The following is a 25,484-nucleotide window of genomic DNA, read 5'->3' as shown; positions in this document are numbered from 1 at the left end:
CTTAGGAAAAACCAAAGATATATATAGAGGATGCATGAAACTAAAAACTTACTAGCCAGGTTTGCTTAGCAACAGAACCTTCTAATGACAACTTAAAGGAAAAATACAAAATCAATAAATATTGGCAAAAATCAATAAAATAAATAATAAGCACAAAAATAGCAGTAAAACAAATAAATTGGTATGCAAAATTAAACAATACAACAACAATAAATAAAATGGTATGCAAACATATAGTGTACTCGCAAGAGTAATCTGCTTAAAAATCACTGTCAACAACAGTAACTTATGTGACATATCAAGTTTTAACAGGCAATATGATGTCTGGTATGTAGAGATGTAAAGATGATCAGTTTGGGTCATATATGAGGCAAACAGGGCTTGATCTTATTCTTAAAGACCCACCACAACCTAATGACTTACTCCTCCCCACCCACAACCCCCGATCAAATAAACTTGATGAAAACCATTCTGAAAATACATGTATAATAAAGTATTACTTCAAGACGACAGGTGGACAATTTGGGCCATTCCTGAATTAATGTGTTTTCACAACTTCATCCGCAACTTATTCAGTCAATATCTTTTCAGTAGTTTTAAAAGCATAGACATGGTATAAACTAAGAATGATCTTAATTTAACTAAATACATGAAGTACTAAGCATACTGCTACATTAATTCAATAAAATGTTTAGACATTAAACATAATATTATTGTCTCAGCCTAATATCTGCCACTGTCAATTTCTAACTAGATACTTGTATTTCTCAATTTTTTATGAAATCATGTATAATTACCATGATGGAAAGACAAAAGAATACATTTATTCTGTGGTGGGTCTTTAACAGTGACTGGTCTGTTCACAAGCTAAAACTGGACAAGTGTGATAATTCTACATGATTATATACATAGCAGTCTACCCTGAAATAAAATTCTGACCAAATTCCTCATCAGCCAATGGTGCTCTAAATATATGGTGTTCTTTTGTTTGATATATATGATACAGGAACACATGCCATATACAAGTTACTGAATACTATAAAAGGAAGTGTAATGTATTATGGAACACTGACAAAGCTACATATATTTTTACAACCAGCTCATCAATTCCACATAAAAACTCAAAATAAATGTATACGTAGAATGTTAATCTTTGTAACAAGAAAATTATTCAATAAGAAGAAATTCTTTAAATAGACAGGTTGTGATTTCATGCTTGTATGCATACACATACTTGCAAGACTTCCTCCTTTACTTCAATAAGTGTAGGACATTTGAGCCATGCCATGAGAAAATCAACAAAGTGGGTTTGCGACCAGCATGGATCCAGACCAGCCTGCGCATCCGCGCAGTCTGGTCAGGATCCATTCTGTTCGCTAATGGTTTCTCTAATTGAAGTAGGCTTTAAAAGCGAACAGCATGGATCCTGACCAGACTGCGTGGATGCGCAGGCTGGTCTGGATCCATGCTGGTCGCACACCCACTATGTTGGTTTTCCCATGGCACGGCTCATTTAATAATTCAAAAGACTGAGCTATATACAAAATACAGCCTTATACATTCAACTGTTCCTGTAAAGGCAAACTTCCATGTTTTAAAACATGTAGATTTACCTTAAAGTAATCTGGCAATTTTAACACTTATTACTACTTATCGAGAATTATCTATTACACATAACCATATTCGTTTGTATACACGTATAAAATCACAACCTCTCTAATATCTTCAAAATTTCTCTTTAAACACATAGCTGTAGAGTACAGATAGATTTGGATCTAAATTTTCTTTAAATATTCATGTCCCACCTGTTTCAGCCTTCCTAAGCTTAAACTTATGCATTTTAATTAAAAATCAGTTACAAACACAATGGTATTTTAATCTGATTTAATACAATTCCATTAATATGTACACTTTGGGCAAAGTAAAATGTTTTCAATACAAACATTTCTAGCACTTACTTTCCCAAATGGCACACTTATTTAAGGCAAGAGACCAGTAATGAAATTTGTAATTTTTGTTCCATTATGTTTTCTCTGTCTGTGATTTCAGCATTTTCTGGTTGTCACAAAACCATTATTCGTACAGTATGAACTAATGTTACGACCGAAAATGTAGAGGTAACAAGTGAGAATATGAAATCACATGTAAAGTGCCGAAAGCTATTACAGTTACACTACCTTAAAGGAGGTTTCCAAGACTATATTTACATTACACTTCCCATTTACTAAAATCAAGCAAGAAATAACTCCTATCATCTTGTTACAAAACAACTTGGGTTTGTCAGGAAATCCGTTAAACAGTTGAAGGTATTTCTAACATACGAACTTCATTTCTCTAAGCTATACACATACGCTTTGAACCAGTTTCAAATAAAGCACTAATGTACAAATGCTCCTTCCAAGGGATTTGCTGTGAGTACTGATACCTGTCTCTCAGACAAAATTAAACCTTCTGTGAATGAAAATTCTAACAAAAGAACGAGGAAAAATTCAGTTTATAGACAGTCAAACTACAAAAAATCTGCCATGTTTATTCAACCCTGAATTATCTTCATGCATTTCTGAAAAACAAAATTTCCAAATGCAATGAAGAATACTGAAAAAAAATCGTGACTTTCAAACATCTATCTTTTTGAACACTTTCATATCTTTGAGAATATTAACCTTTAGCCTGCTGGCTGCAAGTGATTCTGTCTTTGCGAAGAGTGCGGACCAAGATCTGCCTGCATGGTCTGCACTGTTCACTATTCAGTCAGTAAATGTTCAGTGAACGCCTTCAAATAATAAATATGGTATTGCCCAAACTGAATGATGGATTAGTCTTTTTTAGAAATTTAGCAGGGTAAAGGTTAATAGCAAAGTGCCAATACTGAAAACTTACACAAATGAACTATATGGTTTAGTGTTGTCTGAGAAACAAATATATCTCAAGCCTAAATTTTCCCAACATAAAAAAGCTCCTTTCAATTCCCTGTTTAAAGCGGGGGGCCTACCAACTACCATGTACGGTACCCCAGTAAGCATTCTGTAACATTACCATGATTAATTTTTCCACTTTCTTTGTACCTTTCTAAATGACAAACCATTGAAAAGGCTCGATTAGTCCTTGTTATTCTACATTAAACAATTAAGCACATATGTTATAAACACTACAGTAAAGAAAGTACCAGAAAATGTAACTTAAAAACTTAGTTTTTGTTTCACAATTTTTTAGCAACACTGAATGATTTCTCTAAGTAATTTGATGTTTGTTTGTGCGTTGGGTTTAACGTCGCACTGACACAATTATAGGTTATACGGCGACTTCCCAGCTTTGATAGTGGAGAAAGACCCCAGGTGCCCCTCCGTGCATTATTTCATCACGGGCGGGCACCTGGGTAGAACCATCTGGCTTCCTCACATGAAGAATACTATGCCCAGAGTGAGGCATGAACCCACATCGGCGGGGGGCCAAGTGATTTGAAGTCAGTGGCATTAACAACTAGGCCACTGAGGCCCCCTCTTTAAGTAATAGATACTTCCATCCCCACCCATCCCTTTAACTGATGAGGAATATAACAACTTTTTTTTTAACTAACTGTCTTACATGAAGGACATGGCTGTGTAAAAAAAAAATACTTATAATATAACAATCGCAAAATGTAAAGCTTATATTAAATTTATTTATATAAAACATATTCTTGTAACAAACCCAAATGCTATTTAAAGCAAAGAGCTACAGACAACTACAAATATACAGACAACAATGAACAGAAATACAAGGATGTAATCAGCCAACTGAACAAAGCTTCAGCCACTTTGTAACCAAATCTGTGAGAATTATGTGCTCTTTAATCATGTCATTGTACTTCTTTCAAATTTAACTTATAAACCAGTTTTATGAATATTTTCAGCCATTTAAATACATATACAATCATATGATAGGTTTCTTAAATGTTTCCCCTTTATATTCTGCCATAATCTTGGGAAAAATGAGAAATATTTTCATCTGGGAATGGTACTGTTTATTAGTAAAAATAAATACTAATAAAAGTTAAGACTACATCCCTGCAGTGTCTCTTTACAACACTTTACTTTCACAATACATGTATGAAAAAGACTACGAGCTTACCTCTCTCTGTCTGGAATTGAGCTTTAAGTGTTCCGACTGCTGTAGCAGCCTATCCTTCCTTCTCCATTTGGCACTGTCTTTTGTCTTTGGCCTAAAGTCATTCATGTACATATTATGCAATAAATTTCATTACCATCAATTCTGCTTTCAAAAGCAAAAACAACCGCCCTGATCTGAAATGACTTGTTTTCTGTAAGTATTCAACAATGAAACAGAACATTCTGAGCTAGGAACTGGTAAGAGTGGTTAACACACTTATACAGTATATCCTGACTCAAAGAAAACAACAATTATAGCCCATTTACATCAACAAAAAAGTTTATTTTGACAATACACAATGCACCTAGCATTAAATTCACTGCTTAAAACCTTTTAGAAATCGCTAGTTAATTACTAGTAATTCCTCTGTTAAAGAGATAAATATTTATCTTCCAATTAATCAAACCCCTCGCAAGCATGTAGACAACACATTAGCCCAGTGTATTCAACAAAACTTACTTCAAATTAGCTTCTGAGTTGAGTACTTTTTTGTCGAGTATGGGGAAGAACCCCGGTTCTATATCAGGAGGGTCTGTGCTCCCCTCTGGCAACTGTGGCTTCTTGGCTATATGATCTATATATGATGATCGTTTCTCAATCAGAATCTCTGAAAATTCAAACAAATATAGAAAAAGATTCTTGAAATTCATCCAATAATTGACCCCTTTCTTTCAACTGTGAAAAAAAAGCCTTACATGTGCAAAGAAACTCCTAACTGAATACACTAAACAACCTTGCTTTGTATGCTTGCTATGGTCACGTACATACCTATCACTTATACATAGCAAAAACTGATTCAACAGAATGTCTTCAATATCATGCTCATATCATGCCGCCCACCCCCCGCAAGTGGTTCTAGACAGGGCTCTTATATGATACCAATATGAGAGTCACCTATATACTTCCTCAATGAGTACAGCTTGTGTGTGAACATATGACATCTGTGCAACTTTAATCCAAGTAAAACAAATCTAAAACAGCTTGTAAGTTGTGTGTATGATATCTCCCAGAAATCAAAAGGATATCCAAGCCACAAATAAATCAGGATGGAAATAGAAATACCAAGTATACTTACCAGAGTCTTTGATTTTTGAGCAACTGACATAAGTATGAGATCTAGGTGCAGAAATATCTAAACCGTCTCGCAAACTTTTCACACGGCTATGAAATACTTTAAGATTTAGTTCCGACTCCTCCCAATTAGAGAGTATTTTATTGTCTATCAAGGTAGCAAACATCTGAGTCTCTAAGAAAGGACTAAGGAAAGGCAGATAGGTTTCCGGCTGATCGCTGAGGAACGATGCTTTGTCAAAGTTCTGCATCGACTCCCGATTACTGAGCCATGAGTCCATATCCTGTGAATTTAGTATCACAAACTCTTCATACCAACAAAACATTTGCACAAATCTATTTAAGAATATTTCTCTAATTGAGTTATTAAACTTTAATTCCTCTAACTCTCTACTTGGCATAGAGCTCAAGTCCTGATACTTTTCCTTTGTCGTTTCCTCTTTGGCAATCTTCGTTGTTTGTTCAGAATCATAGTCCCGAAAATCTTTATTCCAAACTCCGGTTTTCTTTGCTATTGCAGATATTTTTGACCAGGCTTCACTCTGCTGCAAAATTTCCATTTTTTCCAGTCCTGGTGAACTCTGTGCCTTTTTCAGAGTTGGCTCGGATGCAACACTAGTCAATCTATTACTTAATGGTTTACGTTTAGGACTAGAAATAACACTGTCTATAAACGTTTCCTTCAGCATTCGTTCCTTACTGCTTACTATGGCCTGGTATAACTCTTCCTTAAGATCTTGTTCAAATGGAAACGAGGGTAGATCTTCTGGCACCTGTACACTGTTGTTGTCAATATCAACAAAACACAAATTTGCCTGAAATAGCGTAAGATTTAAGCTTTGTTAATAACAATTTGGCATTTACATCAAACAACTAAATGCTTACACTTACTTACATATAAAAGTATAAACTGCAAAAGAATGGTTGTTGTGCTAGGTTTAATCTCAGATATTTACTTGAACAGTATTTCCTACTGTCTGAAAAATATTGTGTCTCCTTTTCCACCCAATACAAAATAAACTAACATGTTTATATCTTTAACCCTTAGCCTGCTAGCAGCGATTGGTTGCCTTTGCAACCAGTGCAGACACAGATCTGTGCAGGCTGATCATGGTCTGCACTGTTCGCTATTCAGTTAGTAAATTTTCAGTGAACACCCCTTTGAATAATAAATGGTACTGCCCAAACTGAACGACGGAACAGTCCATTTTAGAAATTTAGCAGGCTAAGGGTTAAGTAAAGTGTGCATTGCCAGACCTTGACAATTCTTATTATATAAAAGTGATTTTTGTTTAGGCCTTCCTTCCCCTTTAAAGCTAGGCACCTATCAAAAAGTTTTAAATTTATTACAACATTCATTATTTACCTTCAAAACTTTTTTGGAAAAAGAAATTTAAAATACTTTCATACTTCATTAGGGAGCTGTGGTTTTGATGTGTCTTCTTCAGCATGGTGTAAGCCCATTATATATGGCACAGGGGCATCCAAGAAATGTTGTAAAGAGGCTGGCAAGATTGGCACATACACATGTTGCCATGCGAAGGGAAATATCAGCGTACTAATACTCTCTGCCACAAGCATCAGCCGATGGTAATCTGAAATAATATCAAATTTCATCACAAACTTATGGTATATTTCACATCATACTAAGCAGGTTAAATTTCAATTTTTATTTCACTTACTGTATCTGATTACACTAAGTTAAAAAACAGTGCATAAAATATCACCATTTTCCTGAACAACAACTGGTGTTTTTACGTTTGAATAAATTATCAGTGGATCACTTAACATCATTCAAGAGTCTTGTGGTTTCACATATCCAACAAGAGGACCATGATGGTCCTGAATCGCTCAACTCTTCCCACATGATCCAGTTTTGAGTATGATGTCGTTTTTTCTATTATTTGACATAGTGACCTAGTTTTTGAGCTCATGTGACCCAGTTTTGAACTTGACCTAGATATTATCAAGATAAAAATTCTGACCAATTTTCATGAAGATCCATTGAAAAATATGGCCTCTAGAGAGGTCACAAGGTTTTTCTATTATTTGACCTATTGACCTAGTTTTTTAAGGCATGTGACCCAGTTTCAAACTTGACCTAGATATCATCAAGGTGAACATTCTGACCAATTTTCATGAAGATCCATTCAAGGGTATGGCCTCTAGAGAGGTCACAAGGTTTTTCTATTTCAAGACCTACTAACCTAGTTTTTGATCGCAGTTGACCCAGTTTCAAACTTGACCTAGATATCATCAAGATAAACATTCAGACCAACTTTCATACAGATCCCATGAAAAATATGGCCTCTAGAGAGGTCACAACCTTTTTTCATTATTTGACCTACTGACCTACTTTTTGATGGCACGTGACCCACTTTTGAACCTGACTTAAATATCATCAAGGTGAACATTCTGACAAATTTTATGGAGATCCATTCACAAGTATGGCCTCTAGAGAGGTAACAAGGTTTTTTTATTGACCGCACATGACCCTGTTTCGAATTTGACCTAGATATCATCAAGATGAACATTCAGACCAACTTTCATGAAGATCCATTGAAAAATATGGCCTTTAGAGAGGTCACAAGGTTTTTCTATTATTTGACCTACTGACCTAGTTTTTGACGACACGTGACCTACTTTCAAACTTGACCTAGATATCATCAAGATGAACATTCAGACCAACTTTCATACAGATCCCCTGGAAAATATGGCCTCTAGTTAGGTCACAAGGTTTTTCTATTATTTGACCTACTGACCTAGTTTTTGATGGCACGTGACCCACTTTCGAACCTGACTTAGATATCATCAAGGTGAACATTCTGACAAATTTTCATGAAGATTTCATGAAATATATGGCCTCTAGAGAGGTCACAAGGTTTTTCTATTTTTAGACCTACTGACCTAGTTTTTGACCGCACGTGACCCAGTTTCGAACTCGACCTAGATACCATCAAGATGAACATTCAGACCAACTTTCACACAGATCCCATGAAAAATATGGCCTTTAGAGAGGTCACAAGGTTTTTCTATTATTTGACCTACTGACCTAGTTTTTGAAGGCACGTGACCCAGTTTCGAACTTGACCTAGATATCATCAAGGTGAACGTTCTGACCAATTTTCATGAAGATCTTTTGAAATATATGGCCTCTAGAAAGGTCACAAAGTTTTTCTATTTTTAGACCTACTGACCTAGTTTTTGATGGCACGTGACCCAGTTTCGAACTTGACCTAGATATCATCAAGATGAACATTCAGACCCATTTTCATACAGATCCCATGAAAAATATGGCCTTTAGAGAGGTCACAAGGTTTTTCTATTATTTGACCTACTGACCTAGTTTTTGACGGCATGTGACCCAGTTTCCAAATTGACCTAGATATCATCAAGGTGAACGTTCTGACCAACTTTCATGAAGATCTTGTGAAATATATGGCCTCTAGAGAGCTCACAAGGTTTTTCTATTTTTAGACCTACTGACTCAGTTTTTGACCGCATGTGACCCAGTTTCGAACTTGACCTAGATATCATCAAGATGAACATTCTGTCCAATTTTCATGAAGATCCATTGAAAACTATGGCCTCTAGAGAGGTCACAAAGTTTTTCTATTTTTAGACGTACTGACCTAGTTTTTGACGGCACGTGACCCAGTTTCAAACTTGACCTAGATATCATCAAGGTGAACATTCTGACCAACTTTCATAAAGATCCCATGAAAAATGTGACCTCTAGAGTGGTCACAAGCAAAAGTTTACGGATGCACGCACGGACGACTGACACCGCGTGATCACAAAAGCTCACCTTGTCACTTTGTGACAGGTGAGCTAAAAATGAATGTCATATTTCAGCATAAATTAACACACACATACTGATAAGACCTGCTTTTTTTGTTCAGTTTTGGTTTTAATGTCACACAGACATAATGTATGTCATATGGCAGTTTCAAGTTACCCTCAGGATCCTTCTGTTATCCTTCCAACTTCCCACAAGCAAGCCAAATGTCTTCCTCGCTGGATGACCTGGGCTTGAACCCGATGGGTCAATGTGCAAGTGATTTGAATCAACAACCACTTGCCCTCAGAGACCCACTTTTGTTTAGTTTGAAACAGACTATTAAACAGTTATACTATACCTGATGAGTACAGAAGTACTTGATGTTCTAGAAGAACACTAGCAAACAGCTGGACTAGATGATCAAGTCCCAGTAACCGGACAAGATCCCACAACGAGAAATCAAACAATGGCAGCTCCCCAGTACCTGTAATACATAATTCTGTAATTATCATGACAGTATTGCATGAAAAAAGAAACTTATTACATCAAAGTAATCAATCAATTTTTTCCTATTTTTTTTTATTTACATACTGTCTAAATATATTTGTGAGAAATGTGCAAAGGTATTTCTCACAGTTATTTTTCTTAATGTATAAACTTATTTTAAGTAAAGGGACCTATTTTACAAATTGTATTTTGAAATACTGGTTATATCTTTTTTATATCTCTGAACAGACATCTCAGCATCAAAGACGGGTTCAAATGAAAATAGAATCTAACAGATATATGTAATGGACACTACAACACTACAAACCCAAACTTTTACTAGTATATCATTTAATGAAAGATAAAAGCCAACTATACAAAGAAAAACCTTTCATATTCAAATTGTATGTTAAATAAAATACTAATAAATATAATGTTTTGAACCTTAAATAATTTTGGCAACCTACTAAAAACCTAACTTCACACATTTTAGTTCTATGTCTGTTTTGAACATCACAGCAGTAATCTTATTATGCAAACAATTTCTGACTATTAAATATATGATATGTTTACTTATAAAACAGATACACAGAAGAGAAATGAAAAAAACTGTAAAATGAAAATAAAATAATTTCATTTTTAATGTATTAAAACTGCCTTATTAAACACATATGACCTATCATGTGTCGGTGCAACAAAAAAAAATAAAAAAAATTATAAAACACATAAATTCATCTTTTAAAAAAAAAGAAAGTATAGAGCAAATGTATTTATGTTTTAGGAGACACAGAGCTTTAATGAGACCTAGGGCTTTAATGCAGACTTTGAGCAGAATCAACAGTCTGCCTGCTCAAGTATTTACATCTGCAGTGTAACACCACTCAATTCAGCACTGATGGCTTGAACACCTGGGCTTGCTCCAGCAATTAACATGGTTCTCGTCATCTTCCTGATCATTTATTTTTGGATCACTTGAAACACTGGGCATTTTGCTCATTTCTTGTGACTTCGAACAATCTATGTTTTACTATGTTATTATTTTTCTGGGTTTCATTTCTACTTTTATTTCAATATTAAATATATATTTTACCAATATGATATTATTTCATTGCACTGGAAATTATTAATCCATTTGTAAATACACAGCTGTTAACAGCCAGATAAACAACTAATGTTCCTCATTTTTTGAAATTATTTTTGAATCTGTTATTGATTAAAATCAGTTCAGCAAACAACTTGAATAAATCAAGGATATGACTTAAATTAAGCAGGAAGAATTATATCTGTCATTACGTAAGCAGGATGCAAGACACATAAGCCGGATGTACTTGTATTAAGAAGAATTCACAGCTGCATTTCCCATTATTTTCCTAAGACTATTTTCCTTGAATTTGTACTGATTTTGTATTGGGTTTAAACCCATTTCCACAAATATTTATATTTGAATGCAGTGAAAATATTACTGTCATATACAGAGTTCTTAATCCTCAAACTTTCCACTCATATTTCAACCTTCAGCCTGCTAAATATCTAAAATGGACTGGTCCATCATTCAATTTGGGCAATACCAATTATTATTTGAAGGGATGTTCAATGAAAATTTACTGACTGAACAGCGAACAGTGCAGACCATGATCAGACGGCTGATCTTGGTCTGCACTGGTCGCAGAGGCAGAATCACTTGCCGCCAGCAGGCTAAAGGTACCATAATTCCATTTAATGCACTTTCAGATGGTGTATCAACATCTAAATATGCTTTCTTCAAACTTTTGACAGTATTTTATTTGTATTATAAACATTTAAATGATTTCATATTTGAAAAACACAGATCAAAGTCGACATTACATCAATGCAGACCTGTTGTAATGAAATTCACTAATATTATAAATAAAGAAATCACTTTGTTCAATGTATTAACCTTTAGCCTGCTAAATTTCTAAAATGGGCTGGTCCATCATTCAATTTGGGCAATATCATTTATTATTCAAAGGGGTGTTCACTGAAAATGTACTGTCTGAATAGCAAACAGACCATGATGGATGTGCAGGCTGATCTTGGTCTGCACTGGTCGCAAAGGCAGAATCACTTGCCACCTGCAGGCTAAAGGTTAAACCAATTAAGAAATGTAGTTATTATTTTATTGCTTTTAAAAAGAAATGTGTTCAGTAATTAAATGAACGCAACCTGTAGATATTAAGGTTCCAACAGGTATCAACACAGAGGATTGAGTTGCTTAAAACTTTCAAGCAGGTAACTTTGTCATCGTATATTAACCTTTAGCCTGCTGGCGACAAGTGATTCTGCCTCTGTGACCTGTGCAGACCAAGATCAGCTTGCACATCAGTGCAGTCTGATCATGATCTGCACCGTACGCTATTCAGTCAGTTGATTTTCAGTGAACACCCCTTTGAATAATAAGTGGTACTGCCCAAACTGAATGATGGACCAGTCCATTTTAGAGCTAAAGGTTAATGAAAATACATCATAATACAGATAATCACACTAAAGTCTGAAGTTTGGAACATACTTAGGCTACGTTCACGACAAACACTGGGGTTGAGCAGAGACTGACTCTATAACTGATAACCCACTTGAACGGGGTAAGTTAGTACACCAATCATACCTTCCCTGTTGAAGAGATGAACTCCTAAAACTCCGCTACGAGGCAGGGTTTACTGGTTCCTTACTTTTCATCACAGCGCTCAATGTGCAGGTAAAAAAAAGTTTTACATATTTCCAGGGCCCAATTTCTGATTGGTCAGTTACTTTACAGGTGGGAGTAAGTATCATTTACACAATAACTTACACTTCCCTAGAGTTTCGACGTGAACTTAGCCCCAGTGTCATTTACCAGTTCACCCATGAGTTTAACGTTTTTAATTTAACCAGCCAACAGCATACTCAGCGGATTACATTTTTAGCAACTTGGTCTACTACTGGATAATAATTCAACTATCAATTTTAGATATATAAGCTGATATAAACAGGTTTAGGTACCCCTTTATAAAGCAGCTGCATTGTATATATGAAACTGAAACCCACATAGCTGAAACCCATAAACAAGCAATAATTTCTACATAATAGTTTATAACTCAAGCATTTTTAAATAGCTTAGCAACACTGTCATCTTGAAAGCACTCTGGTCTTTAGTACCAATTAAATTTTTGATTTCAGCTGACAGATATAGTATAAAGTTTGTCAAAGTGTTGGTGAATGTACTCTTAAAAACAAATTAATGCATTTAACCTATTAACCATACTCAAGTACTTTGATGATGTATCTAATCCCCTACAGACATCCTTCGAAGATGAACAGGAAATGCTTTAAGTGAAGAATATCTCAAGTATGAGAATATTCCTTGTCTTAATCATTTTTCATATTCGCACATTCTTTTAATTAATATCTCACTGAGAAAATGTTTAGCGAAGAATAACAAAAGAACTTTTGCCCCCCTTTTTATGTATACCTGAAATGAAGAGCTCTGAGTATACATTTTTTTATATCTTTTGGTCTTAAGACAAACAAGAGCACCGCCTTGCGGGTGCTGACGCTCATCTGATTTTTTTTGTGTAATAGAAATATTGTCCTACCCATGATTTTCTAAGTCTAAAAAGGGCCATCATTCTTGCAAAAAGCAGGATAGAGTTATGTTTCTTGATGTTCATAGTGTTATTTCTAGAGCTCAAAAAGGGCAGGGTGCTGCCTAAAAGGGGCAGGGTGCTGTCCGAAAGGGGCAGGGTGCTCTTTTAGCCATGAAAGTTACCATAGCAATAGTTGCATTTCTAGATGTCTATAGTTAATACGTATTCCATTTATCTTTATTGCACACTGAAAAGAAATGTCACAGAATAAAGTGGTAAATCTTCCCAAAACCAGTAACACAGTTTAGTAATTACAAAGGCTTTTTACTTATAATATACTTTATAGTTTAGGTTGAATCATTCAAGCCTTTGTCTTAAAAAATGTCACCAAGAATGTCAACTTATTCATATGAATATGAAATAGTGGAGGGCCTTAATATAAGCTTAATCTTGAAACCAAGATCATGTTGTAAACAACATATAGATGTTGTAAACAACATATAGTAAAAAGACTGTTTCAGGTCACATTGTAAACTAATAATTATCAAAAGCCATGTTGTATTGATCAGGTCTTTCACCAATATTTCATTAACAGAAAAGTGCTATTACAGTCAGATTAAAGTTTACTAAAACGCATATCCAAAATATACTACCGGATACTGGTACACTTTCGGAATATTGTCTGAAAGTAGCTTTTTTACCTGCTAGTTTTTACTCAGTTTACGTGACCCACTAGGGTAAACCAGAGATAGGTCCTCAAATTCTGATGTTTCTCATCATAAAAAATACACAGTCAGCTTTTTTGAAGGAAATATGGAAAAATTGCATACGACATCGGGAGAAATAAGACTTGTGAACGGACATTCTAAACTTACTTTTACTTTCGATATTGACATTAAAATTTGTGTATTTTCTAGTTGAAATTACGGTAGAATCAAACTGCATTAATTGATATGTACTTGTTATTATACTAAACAACGGTCTAATTTAAATTTTGCACAAAGAAATCTAGGGCACTTTTCCATGCTCGGTAATCAGCTGGCTGCTTACGAACGCCTTTGGGACATTACACCGGATCCATACACTTTATCAATTAGTTTTAACACTTCATTGATTCTCATTACCTGTGTGCACTCGCCATGAGGTAATTTGCTAATCAAAAAATCGTCGAGGCATGTCAACAGGAAAATTGGCGGGATATAGCAGAAGATCATGAGGGCACATTTTCAGGGCAGCGTGGCGGCAGTAAAAAAAGTGCAGGGCGGGGCGCCCCGCTGCGTCGCTCTAGAAATAACACTATGTTCAGTGTCCATTTATGATGGTGAAAAACTGCTGCAAGTTTTAAAGCAATAGCTTTGATAGTTTATGAGAAAAGTTGACTTAAACATAATACTCAACCAAGAAAATGATTTTCTAAGTCCAAAAGGGGCAATAATTATTGCAAAAAGCAGGATGGAGTTATGTTTCTTGCTGTACAGGGTCAGCTTATGATGGTCAACAAGTGTTGCAAGTTTCAAAGCAATAGCTTTGATAGTTTAAGAGAAAAAGTTGACCTAAACATAAAACTTTACCAAGAAATCTGATATTTTCTAAGTCCAAAAGGGGCCATAAATCTTGCAAAAAGCAGGATGGAGTTATGTTTCTTGCTGTACAGGGTCAACTTATGATGGTGAACAAGTGTTGCAAGTTTTAAAGCAATAGCTTTGATAGTTTAGGATAAAAGCTGACCTAGACATAAAACTTAACCAAGAAATCTGATATTTTCTAAGTACAAAAGGGGCCATAAATCTTGCAAAAAGCAAGATGGAGTTATGTTTCTTGCTACACAGGGTCAGCTTATGATGGTGAACAAGTATTCCAAGTTTCAAAGCAATAGCTTTGATAGTTTTGGAGAAAAGCTGCCCTAAACATAAAACTTCACCAGGCAACGCCGACGCCGACAACCACTCAAGTGATGACAATAACTCATCATTTTTTTTCAAAAAATCAGATGAGCTAAAAAGATCTTTGATCAGTTTCTAGTCAAAATACTATACTTAGTATGGTGCCCTATTACAGACTGTATGGCAAGTGTAAATAAAACCTTAGTAAGCCTTAGTATGAAAACAAATTCTCTGGTTTAAAAGCACCATTTTTATAAAGAAGACTGGCTGTTATATAGATGCTACAAGAATAAGGATAAACTAGCCCAAACACTGTCATTAGTACAGTGTACTAGTGCCTTGTTCTACAGTGAAACAGTACAGAACCTCTACCAAAGCTGAACTAATCTACAATCTCCCAAAACAAACCTTTTGTGTTATCCCATGCCACTGCAACAGGAAACAGTCAAAACAACATATATTTAACTTAAAGAAAAGTATTATTGAATACTGATGTCACTAATAATGTATTTTATGAACTAATACTGTCAAAATCATTTAATTTTGTGAGAACAAAATCTAGTGGTTCTGCCAAAAGGGCTACTTTATCAAATTATGGGGAAATAAATTCCTGGCTTTCAAATATAAAGATGAACTTGTTCACTGGGATCTGATTTCTTGGACTTATGTAACCCTGAAATCCATGAAAATTTGGCCCGCCTCCCCACCGCCCAAAACAATTGATGATTTCAGTGTTTCCCTGTAAATTACACATAGTCGATGATAGAACTAACTTGAACTACCCCAAAAAGCTCATTGCAGTATAAATGATGCAATACGTTCAATATGAATCCTGTATTCCACATTATTACCAGTACATGACAACCATTTTTACATCAACAGTTCACTGATTACGGGGAAAAAAATGTTTTGAAATAAAATCAACTATAACAAGAGCACCGCCTTGCGGGTGCTGACGCTCATCTGATTTTTTTTGTATAATAGAAATATTGTCCTACCCATGATTTTCTAAGTCTAAAAAGGGCCATCATTCTTGCAAAAAGCAGGATAGAGTTATGTTTCTTGATGTACAGTGTCCACTTATGATGGTGAAAAACTGTTGCAAGTTTTAAAGCAATAGCTTTGATAGTTTATGAGAAAAGTTGACTTAAACATAATACTCAACCAAGAAAATGATTTTCTAAGTCCAAAAGGGGCAATAATTATTGCAAAAAGCAGGATGGAGTTATGTTGCTTGCTGTACAGGGTCAGCTTATGATGGTCAACAAGTGTTGCAAGTTTCAAAGCAATAGCTTTGATAGTTTAAGAGAAAAAGTTGACCTAAACATAAAACTTAACCAAGAAATCTGATATTTTCTAAGTCCAAAAGGGGCCATAAATCTTGCAAAAAGCAGGATGGAGTTATGTTTCTTGCTGTACAGGGTCAGCTTATGATGGTGAACAAGTGTTGCAAGTTCTAAAGCAATAGCTTTGATAGTTTAGGATAAAAGCTGACCTAAACATAAAACTTAACCAAGAAAACTGATTTTCTAAGTCCAAAAGGGGCAATAATTCTTGCAAAAAGCAAGATGGAGTTACGTTTCTTCATGTACAGGGTCTGCTTATGATGGTGAACAAGTATTCTAAGTTTCAAAGCAATAGCTTTGATAGTTTAGAAGAAAAGCTGACCTAAACATAAAACTTAACCAAGAAATCTGATATTTTCTAAGTACAAAAGGGGCCATAAATCTTGCAAAAAGCAAGATGGAGTTATGTTTCTTGCTATACAGGGTCAGCTTATGATGGTGAACAAATATTCCAAGTTTCAAAGCAATAGCTTTGATAGTTTAGGAGAAAAGCTGACCTAAACATAAAACTTAACCAGGCAACGCCGACGCCGACAACCGCTCAAGTGATGACAATAACTCATCATTTTTTTTCAAAAAATCAGATGAGCTAAAAATACGAATCGACATCAAGTGTAATAAAACACACTTACTTGGCCTTTGACAGAATACCGGGGAGGTAACTCCATAAAACTTCATACTTCTACCAGGGGGAGGTAATGGTACATCATACAAGATATTGTAGACATATGCCTCTATTGGTTGCTGTGAGATAACAGGCTTGCTCACAGCTTCACACAACTGTTTGAGAAACGTCCTAGGCGCTGACACAAACTGCACTTGTGATATGAAACAGATGCTTTTTGTGACGTACAATTTATCGATTTTAATGTCATAGCTCTGGTCGGGATACTCCGTTCGGTATTCCAGCAACGGGCTATGATCTCTCAGGGGTTCCTGTATAGACACAATGCTCTGTGTATGTATGTTGGACACCTCTGCCTCGTGCATATGCTGCAGGGTCTGCATGGCGGCGCAGATCTGGGCATTTGTTACCTCCTCATAGAACATGTATGAAGAACCGTACAACCTAGAGCCATCCTCTCTTGTAATGATAAATGAATGAAACTTTGGTTTTCTTGACTGTCTCTCTGTCCGAAATGTTAAACCCTTTGGCAAGCAAAGCTGGTAAAAAGATAAGATTAGGAAAATTAGTTTTACAATCAAAACAATTTCAAGGTAAATTTAATACTGATGTACTTATCAGTGGCTGAGCTTTCAAAATCCCTTAAAATTAAATTTTCCAGTGAATTTAATGACATTCTAGACAGAAGGTTTCAACATCTGTTACAAAATAAATCTTTCAGAGATCAGATAGTGTCTATGTTGTATTTCAGACACTAATATTTATCTACACGAAAAGTATAAACAAGAGGGTCATGATGACCCTGGATCGCCCACCTGAGTAATATGAGCTACATGTTTCAAATGTCAAACTGATGATTTTTAGAAATTGTTTGGAAGATTTTCCGATGTACAATCAAGTAACCCCTGGGGCGGGGCCAATTTTAACCCGGGGGTCATGATTTGAACAAAGTTTGTAGAAGTCTACTAGGCAATGTTACATATCAAATATCTAAGATCTAGGCCTTCTGGTTTATTTTTAGCAAATTTATGAAGATTTCCCTATATACAATCAAGTAACCCCTGGGGTTGGGTCAATTTGACCCTAGGGGGGGGGGGGGGGGGGGGGGGGTCAAGATTTGAACAAATTTTGTAGAGGTCCACTAGGCAATGCTACATGTCAAATATCTAAGCTCCAGGCTGTCTGGTTTATTTTAAGAAAATTTTTAAGAGTTTTCTATGTACAATCAATTAACCCCATGGGGCGGGGTCAATTTGACCCCGGGTGTCTATGTTGTATTTCAGAGACTAATATTTATCTATTTATCTACACGAAAAGTATAAACAAGAGGGTCATGATGACCCTGGATCGCCCACCTGAGTAATATGAGCTACATGTTTCAAATGTCAAACTGATGATTTTTAGAAATTGTTTGGAAGATTTTCCGATGTACAATCAAGTAACCCCTGGGGCGGGGCCAATTTTACCCCGGGGTTATGATTTGAATAAAGTTTGTAGAAGTATACTAGGCAATGTTACATATTAAATATCTAAGATCTAGGCCTTCTGGTTTATTTTTAGCATATTTATGAAGATTTCCCTATATACAATCAAGTTACCCCTGGGGCTGGGTCAATTTGACCCTGGGGGGGGGGGGGGGGGGGGGGGGTCAAGATTTGAACAAATTTTGTAGAGGTCCACTAGGCAATGCTACATGTCAAATATCTAAGCTCCAGGCTGTCTGGTTTATTTTAAGAAAATTTTTAAGAGTTTTCTATGTACAATCAATTAACCCCATGGGGCGGGGTCAATTTGACCCCGGGTGTCTATGTTGTATTTCAGAGACTAATATTTATCTATTTATCTACACGAAAAGTATAAACAAGAGGGTCATGATGACCCTGGATCGCTCACCTGAGTAATATGAGCTACATGTTTCAAATGTCAAACTGATGATTTTTAGAAATTCTTTGGAAGATTTTCCGATGTACAATCAAGTAACCCCTGGGGCAGGGCCAATTTTACCCCGGGGGTTATGATTTGAATAAAGTTTGTAGAAGTCTACTAGGCAATGTTACATATTAAATATCTAAGATCTAGGCCTTCTGGTTTATTTTTAGAAAATTTTTGAAGATTTTCCTATGTAAAATCAAGTGACCCCTGGGGCGGGGTCAAGATTTGAATAAATTTTGTAGAGGTCCACTAGGCAATGCTTTATGTCAAATATCTATGCTCTAGGCCTTCTGGTTTATTTCTAAAAAAAATTTGAAGATTTTCCTAAAGAAATCTATGTAAAATCAATTGACCCCTGGGGTGGGGTCAATTTTGACCCCAGGGTCATGATTTGAATAATTTTAGTAGAGGTCCACTAGGCAATGCTACATGTCAAATATCTAAGCTCTAGGGCTTCTGGTTTTTGAGAAGAAGATTTTTTAAGATTTTCCTATGTAAAATCAAGTGACCCCTGGGGCTGGGTCAATTTTAAACCCTGGGGTCATGATTTGAACAAATTTGGTAGAAGTCCACTAGGCAATGCTTCACACCAAATATCTAAGCTCTAGGTCTTCTGGTTTTTGAGAAGAATATTTTTAAAGTTTTTCTTTCGGTTGCCATGGCAACCAGAGTTCTGCATGGAATTCAATTCTTTGAACAATTTTTGTAGAGCTTCACCCAAGGAACATTCCTGTGAAGTTTGGATGAAATTGGCCTAGCGGTTTATGAGCAGATGTCGTTTAAAGTAAAAGTTTACGGACGCGGGACAGTGAGTGATCACAATAGCTCACCTGAGCCCTGAGCCCTTTGGCTCAGGTGAGCTAAAAAATACTTGAATGTTCATTGTTTTCTCACTTCTGAGCTGATTATGAATATTCTTTCACTTTCTTAATTGACTTTAGAAATCCTAGCCAAAAGAATTAACTTTTAAACAATGTTGCATAAATTTCCTTTCAAAATAATAAATTAGATAGAGACAATACATTACCATGCCAACAGCATCTTTGTCTATTGGGTTCCATGGCAAAGAATCTGGGTAGTTGGCCAACACTCTAGATTTATATGGCCTAAACAGTGGTGCACAGTGAAGATTCTCACCTATAGGAATATAAAGAGCCAAACACTAATATTTACATACATGAAATGTAACTGAAAGTTTGACCATTTACAAAAAAAATTACATAGAAACAGAAATAAATGTTTAGTGTACTGGACTGCCTGCACTAATAGCTTACACTGAATCATCTAATCTGATAAGGCAAAAAGTACTGAAAAATAAAAGAACAATCAGTATTAAAATTGATGTGTGCTCCCCCAAAATACTGAGAACGTCAGTATTTTACACAAGGGCCATAACTCCTACACCAGGCATGAGACATGTACGCATGTACAAGTTCATTTCAAAGTAATTTCTGTAAGTTTTCAAAACCAGATTCCTTGAAAACTGTTGGGAGTATTTATCCAGATAACAGTGGGGTTTTTTGGCCATTTTTGGAAAAGTTCCGGTACCAGTTGAATTGGGAAAAAATTACTGCATTTTTTACTCAATTTGGGGAAACTATCCGGTTTTTTACTCAAATTGGGAATTTTTGATAATAAATTAATAACATCATTTAGAACACTTCTTCCTTTTATTCTATGTATATAACATGCCATAAACATGATACATGATTGAATTCATAATGCAATGTCTTGGGTTTTCATATGCTTAAAAATGTTAACTATCTCGGCTGTCTGAGCCTCTGTTAGGGGGTTCTGACCCTTTCTACAGAGTAGCATGAGTGATGCTAGAGTCTGCTGAGAAAGCTGATTTCTATTTATCAGGAATATTTTGCTGTCCAGTACCAGTTTTCGAGATGTCAATCATTAAGCATGTAGCAATCAGATCTGATCAACAAGCCTGGGCTGACCATTCAAAGATCGAACATCAAATCTCATTACAGCGCCGGCTGATCATGGTCTGCACTGTTTGCTAATCAATCAGTAAATTTTTAGTGAACACCCCTTTGAATAATAAGTGGTGCTACCCAAATTGAGTGATGGACCATTCCATTTTTGAAATTTAACAGGGTAAAGGTTAAAGGCACTGGCCTCCAGACTGGAGGGCAACAACAAAAAAAGTAGGTATCAGGAACTACCAGTTCTTAATTACCGGCAGACTTTATGTTTTGTAAACACATGATGAGAGTTAGTTGTTTTTACTAATTTTAACAATGAAAATTAAAAGCGTTTATAACCCTTTACTCGAGGTAAACTCCCTCAATTATAAATATCTATATTTAATGTGCGTTAAACACAAAATCCTCCGTAGCAGTATTGGTAACGACAGTGGAAAAGTTTTTGCCATGGCGGCCCAGGTTGGATCCCTGATGTGAGCATCTTTTTCTTCTTCTTGATTTGGCATTTTTAATTAAGAGAGTTTAAAAAACCAAGACTGATATTCTAATGTTCAAAATATGACCAAACTTCAATTTTAAAGAAAGATCATTTTTAGCCAAAATCTGGAGGTCAGTGCCTTTAAAAACATAATAAACTGTTCTGTGCCAATTAATTTCCATTGATAAAAAATTAATATGCCTATCAAACACTTTACTGAATTACATTTGAAATTCAGTGCTCAGAAAAAAAAACAAGAGCTGTCGGAGGACAGCAACGCTCGACTATTCAACAGCCTTGTCAATTGAATGAATACAAGTTGAAAAAGGGGCATAATTTTGTAAAATGCAAAGTAGAGGTATTGAACCTCTGTACTGCATGTCATATCATGACAGTGAACAAGTGTGTGAAGTTTCAATCCTTTCCAATTTGTGGATACTGAGATACCAGCTTACATACAAAAACTTAACAAAAAAGTGCTAAGTCAAAGGGGCATAATTTTGTAAAAATGCCAAGTAGAGTTATGGGACCTTCACAGTGCATGTTAGATCATGACAGTGAACAAGTGTGTGAAGTTTCAATCCATTCCAATTAGTGGATACTGAGATATCAGATTACATACAAAAATTTAACCAAAAACTGCTAAGTCGAAAAAGGGGCATAATTTTGAAAAAAAAGAGAGTAGAGTTATGGGACTTGCTTAGTGCATGTCAAATCATGATAGTGAACAAGTATGTGAAGTTTCAATCCATTCCCATTAGTAACTACTGAGATACCAGCTTACATACAAAACCTTAACCAAAAATTTCTAAGTCGAAAAAGGGGCATAATTTTGTAAAAAAGCAAAATAGAGTTATGGAACCTGTGCAATGTAAGTCAGTTTGTCACAGTCAATAAGTGTGTGAAGTTTCAATCCATTCCCACAAGTGGTTACTGAGATACCAGCTTACATACAAAACCTTAACCAAAATCGGGACGCGGACGCAGACGCCGACGCATGGGCGAGTGCAATAGCTCACTATTCTATGAATAGTCGAGCTAAAAATTACAAAAATGAGCTGTAATATGAAAAGGCACAATGCACTAATTTATGCTGTTATTGACTGACATGGAACAATTTCTTTTAAAATCAAATTAACCAACACGATTGAGCAGAAAGAATTTTTGATGAAATCTCCCTTTTTATCTCATATCAAAAATGGTCAGAGAATGTACGGAAAACAAATACTCCAATTTTTCATTGTAAACATATGCCCTTAATATTATAACATAATTTAACATTAATTTGTCAGTTCTGTTCCAAGTACTGTATTTGGGGTTCCCTCAGTAATTTATTTTTCGAAAGAAAATGTAAACAATTGAGTGAACTCTTGTATCTGTGAATCATTCAAATTAAAGTTTCTGGTGAATATTGATTGAATTTTACAGTAATACTTGATATTTTATTTGCAACAAAATTAAAGATGTAAACAACTCACAATATATGGAACAGGGAGGTCTGTACTTTTAGACAATCACTTAATGAGATTCTATAGGTACTAGAATGAGATTCTAATTCTATAGATACTTGAGATTCTATAGGTACAGATACATATCGCCAGACAGTTCCAATTGATTAATATTAGGTTTACATTTCACAAAGATCATGATCTAACAATATCAGAGGTTACGTATATTTGTACTCAACTTTAGTATACAGGATTAACTAGATATCCAAGTCAATGGCATTTGACAAGAAAAAAATAAGTGCTTATGCTATATCATAACCATAGGCATACTGTAAGGACCGTGGTCATGCCAATGAGATATTCAGCCACTTCCCAATTGAAAATAAGGTCATTTTTTCCCAAATGTGGTAGAGGAACTTCCCAAAATGTAAAAAAAAATTTTTCCCCAATTATCTATCACAAATAGGAAGCAATGAGCTCTCATTTATGATTAGGAAACCACCAAATTGTGTCCTCTGTTACATACCTCTTTTGCAGAAGGAAAAAGGGCTCTGTTTCAATAAAATGCTCTTTTCCCAAAGGTAGTGGCTACGATTAAGGTACCGTAATCCTAGACAACTATATGAGGAAAGGCTAGAATTACGAAAGTATTTAAGAGGCATCAAATATATTTTAAGACATGCATAAATGATTTTGTAAACATAAAGTGACAAGCAAAATCTATATTTAAAGTATAGATTTTTTTTAAAAAACCCTTAAATTGAGCTATTATTAACAATGTCTGCCAATTTTAAAAAATATATATATTTAGTATGGTTTTGGAAAGAAAAACGTAAATATACGGGTGTTGGTTTCGCCTGTTTCTTCGTGGAAAACTAAAGTGACAAGCAAAATCAACATCATAAAATTTAAAGTATAAAATGTTTTTTAAATCTAACTTCGACCCTCATAATTCTATTATCTTTCTGCACGCCACCATTAAGATATCGTTTAAGCAATATGGCTGATCGATAACACGAAATAATAGGGCAGGCATGAAAAAAACGCTATTTTAAGTGAAATTATTATTAAGTAAGTTTATAACATCATTATTGCATGTCCTAACATACATTTGATGCCTCTTAAATACTTCCATAATCCTAGCCTATCCTCATAGGGTTGTCTAGGAATAAGGAACTTCCGTAATTCTAGAATCGGAGGCTAGAATTATGGTACCGTAATCGTAGCCACTGCCTTTCCCAAAATGAGCAATTATCGCGTATGAATTTCCCAATTTGAAAGGCCAGGGCCTCTTCCCAATTTCCCTATGAAAACTTCAAAAGCCCAGTACAGTTACTATATAATATATAGGTGGTACATTAGGTGTCAAAGTGGTACATAAAGTCCTGGTACATAAAGTGACTGGTACATAAAGGGCCACATTGGCCAAAATATACCAACCAATATCAATCACACACATATCTTACTAAAACGAACAGATGGCAAATGGGTTCTATGTATATGAACAATAACTAACAGGGTTTTTTTTCGGCCGTTTTTATAGCCGTTATTCGGCTATATTCCCAATGCCAAAAAGTATGTATTTTTCCCAAAATGAGTGCAAAAATTCCCAATCTACATTTTGAAAAAAATTTCATCAAAATTGCACAAACATTGACCAAATTATGGACAGTTTTGTAATGGAAGTATGTTAAAAGAGGTTGTACAATGGGAAACAAGTGTATGAGAAAGTGCTTAAACACATCTGAATAATATCACAAACAGCACTTTGTCACATTTTTGTCAAAATCACAGATAAACCAGAATTTTCACATTCAGTGGTGGTTCAAAGAACTCATCATGACTCCTTAAAAACTTCACAGCACAGCAGTATTTCAGGTGTGTTCAATGACCACACTTATCACACTTTAGCTTGTAACTGTAATGAAATAAACAAAAAACCTTACCACATGCATAATATGCACACAATATTGAATGAAATTTGATTTCTCAGTTCTTAACAATGAAAAGTCGGAAGTTTAGTCCAGTAGTATTGTTCATCAAAAAGGGCACCAAAAAGCGCATGTGTGAGGCAGTGCTTGATGACGTCATTTACAAGAGGAAACTCCTTCTGTCACTTATTTTCTGGGGAATTATTCATAATTCATCGAGTGTTATTGAAGTTTATCAGTAAAGTACACTGGAAAACCATATTTTCTATCAATTCATATAGAATAAATAAGTAACTTACCCTTAGGAAGGACATATTTCACGGAAGATACACTTGACGAATAGTCGTGTAATTTTGTAAACAAAGAATTCCGGAAGTGCTCTTCAGGAAGTAAATATTCGAGATTTTCGGATTGCACTGGTAATAGGTAACCACCGGTAATAAGTGATGTGGGGATAAATATTTCCCAATTTGGAACATTTACGCGTCAAAATTCCCAATTTTGGGGGTATAGGCTATGTTCCCAAATTAGCTAGAAAAAACCCTTACTAATATATCTTCCAACATGCACTAGTCACATTTTTCTTACTTTTGCTTAAATATTGAAGATGGTAAAGTAGCTAGCAGTGTACATTTCAAGACATTTTTTTTGACAGATCAGTGCAGTTTTAGTCTGCAGTTATTATTTTTGGATTTATCTTCTTCTTTTGCTTGGAAAGGCAGAAGTGCTTCTGGGTAGAGACAATGGTCAAAGGATTATCAAACGTTTAGAAGAGCTTCTGTGCTAAGAAGAGGTGGCAAATGAAGCAAGCTAGACTATTTCAGTATCCGAAAACT

At 35.3% G+C, this 25,484-nt stretch overlaps 1 protein-coding gene across 12 annotated transcripts in view; it reads right to left on the bottom strand.

Annotated features, from left to right (window-relative positions):
- LOC123552685 (DENN domain-containing protein 5B-like) overlaps positions 1-25,484 on the bottom strand; it is a 57,113-nt gene that overhangs the window by 31,390 nt on the left and 239 nt on the right. For 7 of the 12 annotated variants that reach the window (XM_053540545.1, XM_053540549.1, XM_053540551.1 and 4 more), the window contains exons 2-10: positions 19,882-19,991; positions 16,930-17,461; positions 15,360-15,380; positions 9,360-9,485; positions 6,631-6,815; positions 5,225-6,035; positions 4,609-4,756; positions 4,111-4,201; positions 53-91 (exon numbers count right to left, since the gene is read on the bottom strand). In XM_053540545.1, coding sequence (XP_053396520.1) covers positions 53-91; positions 4,111-4,201; positions 4,609-4,756; positions 5,225-6,035; positions 6,631-6,815; positions 9,360-9,485; positions 15,360-15,380; positions 16,930-17,461; positions 19,882-19,991 — 2,063 coding nt within the window. Of the gene's footprint in view, positions 1-52; positions 92-3,036; positions 3,070-4,110; positions 4,202-4,608; positions 4,757-5,224; positions 6,036-6,630; positions 6,816-9,359; positions 9,486-15,359; positions 15,381-16,929; positions 17,462-19,881; positions 19,992-25,484 lie in introns of all 12 variants that reach the window. The other 5 variants (XM_053540548.1, XM_053540555.1, XM_053540554.1 and 2 more) reach the window with 4 other exon arrangements.

Source organism: Mercenaria mercenaria, chromosome 4 (assembly GCF_021730395.1).
Source record: "Mercenaria mercenaria strain notata chromosome 4, MADL_Memer_1, whole genome shotgun sequence".
NCBI classification, from domain to species: Eukaryota; Metazoa; Mollusca; class Bivalvia; order Venerida; family Veneridae; genus Mercenaria; species Mercenaria mercenaria.
This window is presented reverse-complemented; position numbering and strand designations above follow the sequence as displayed.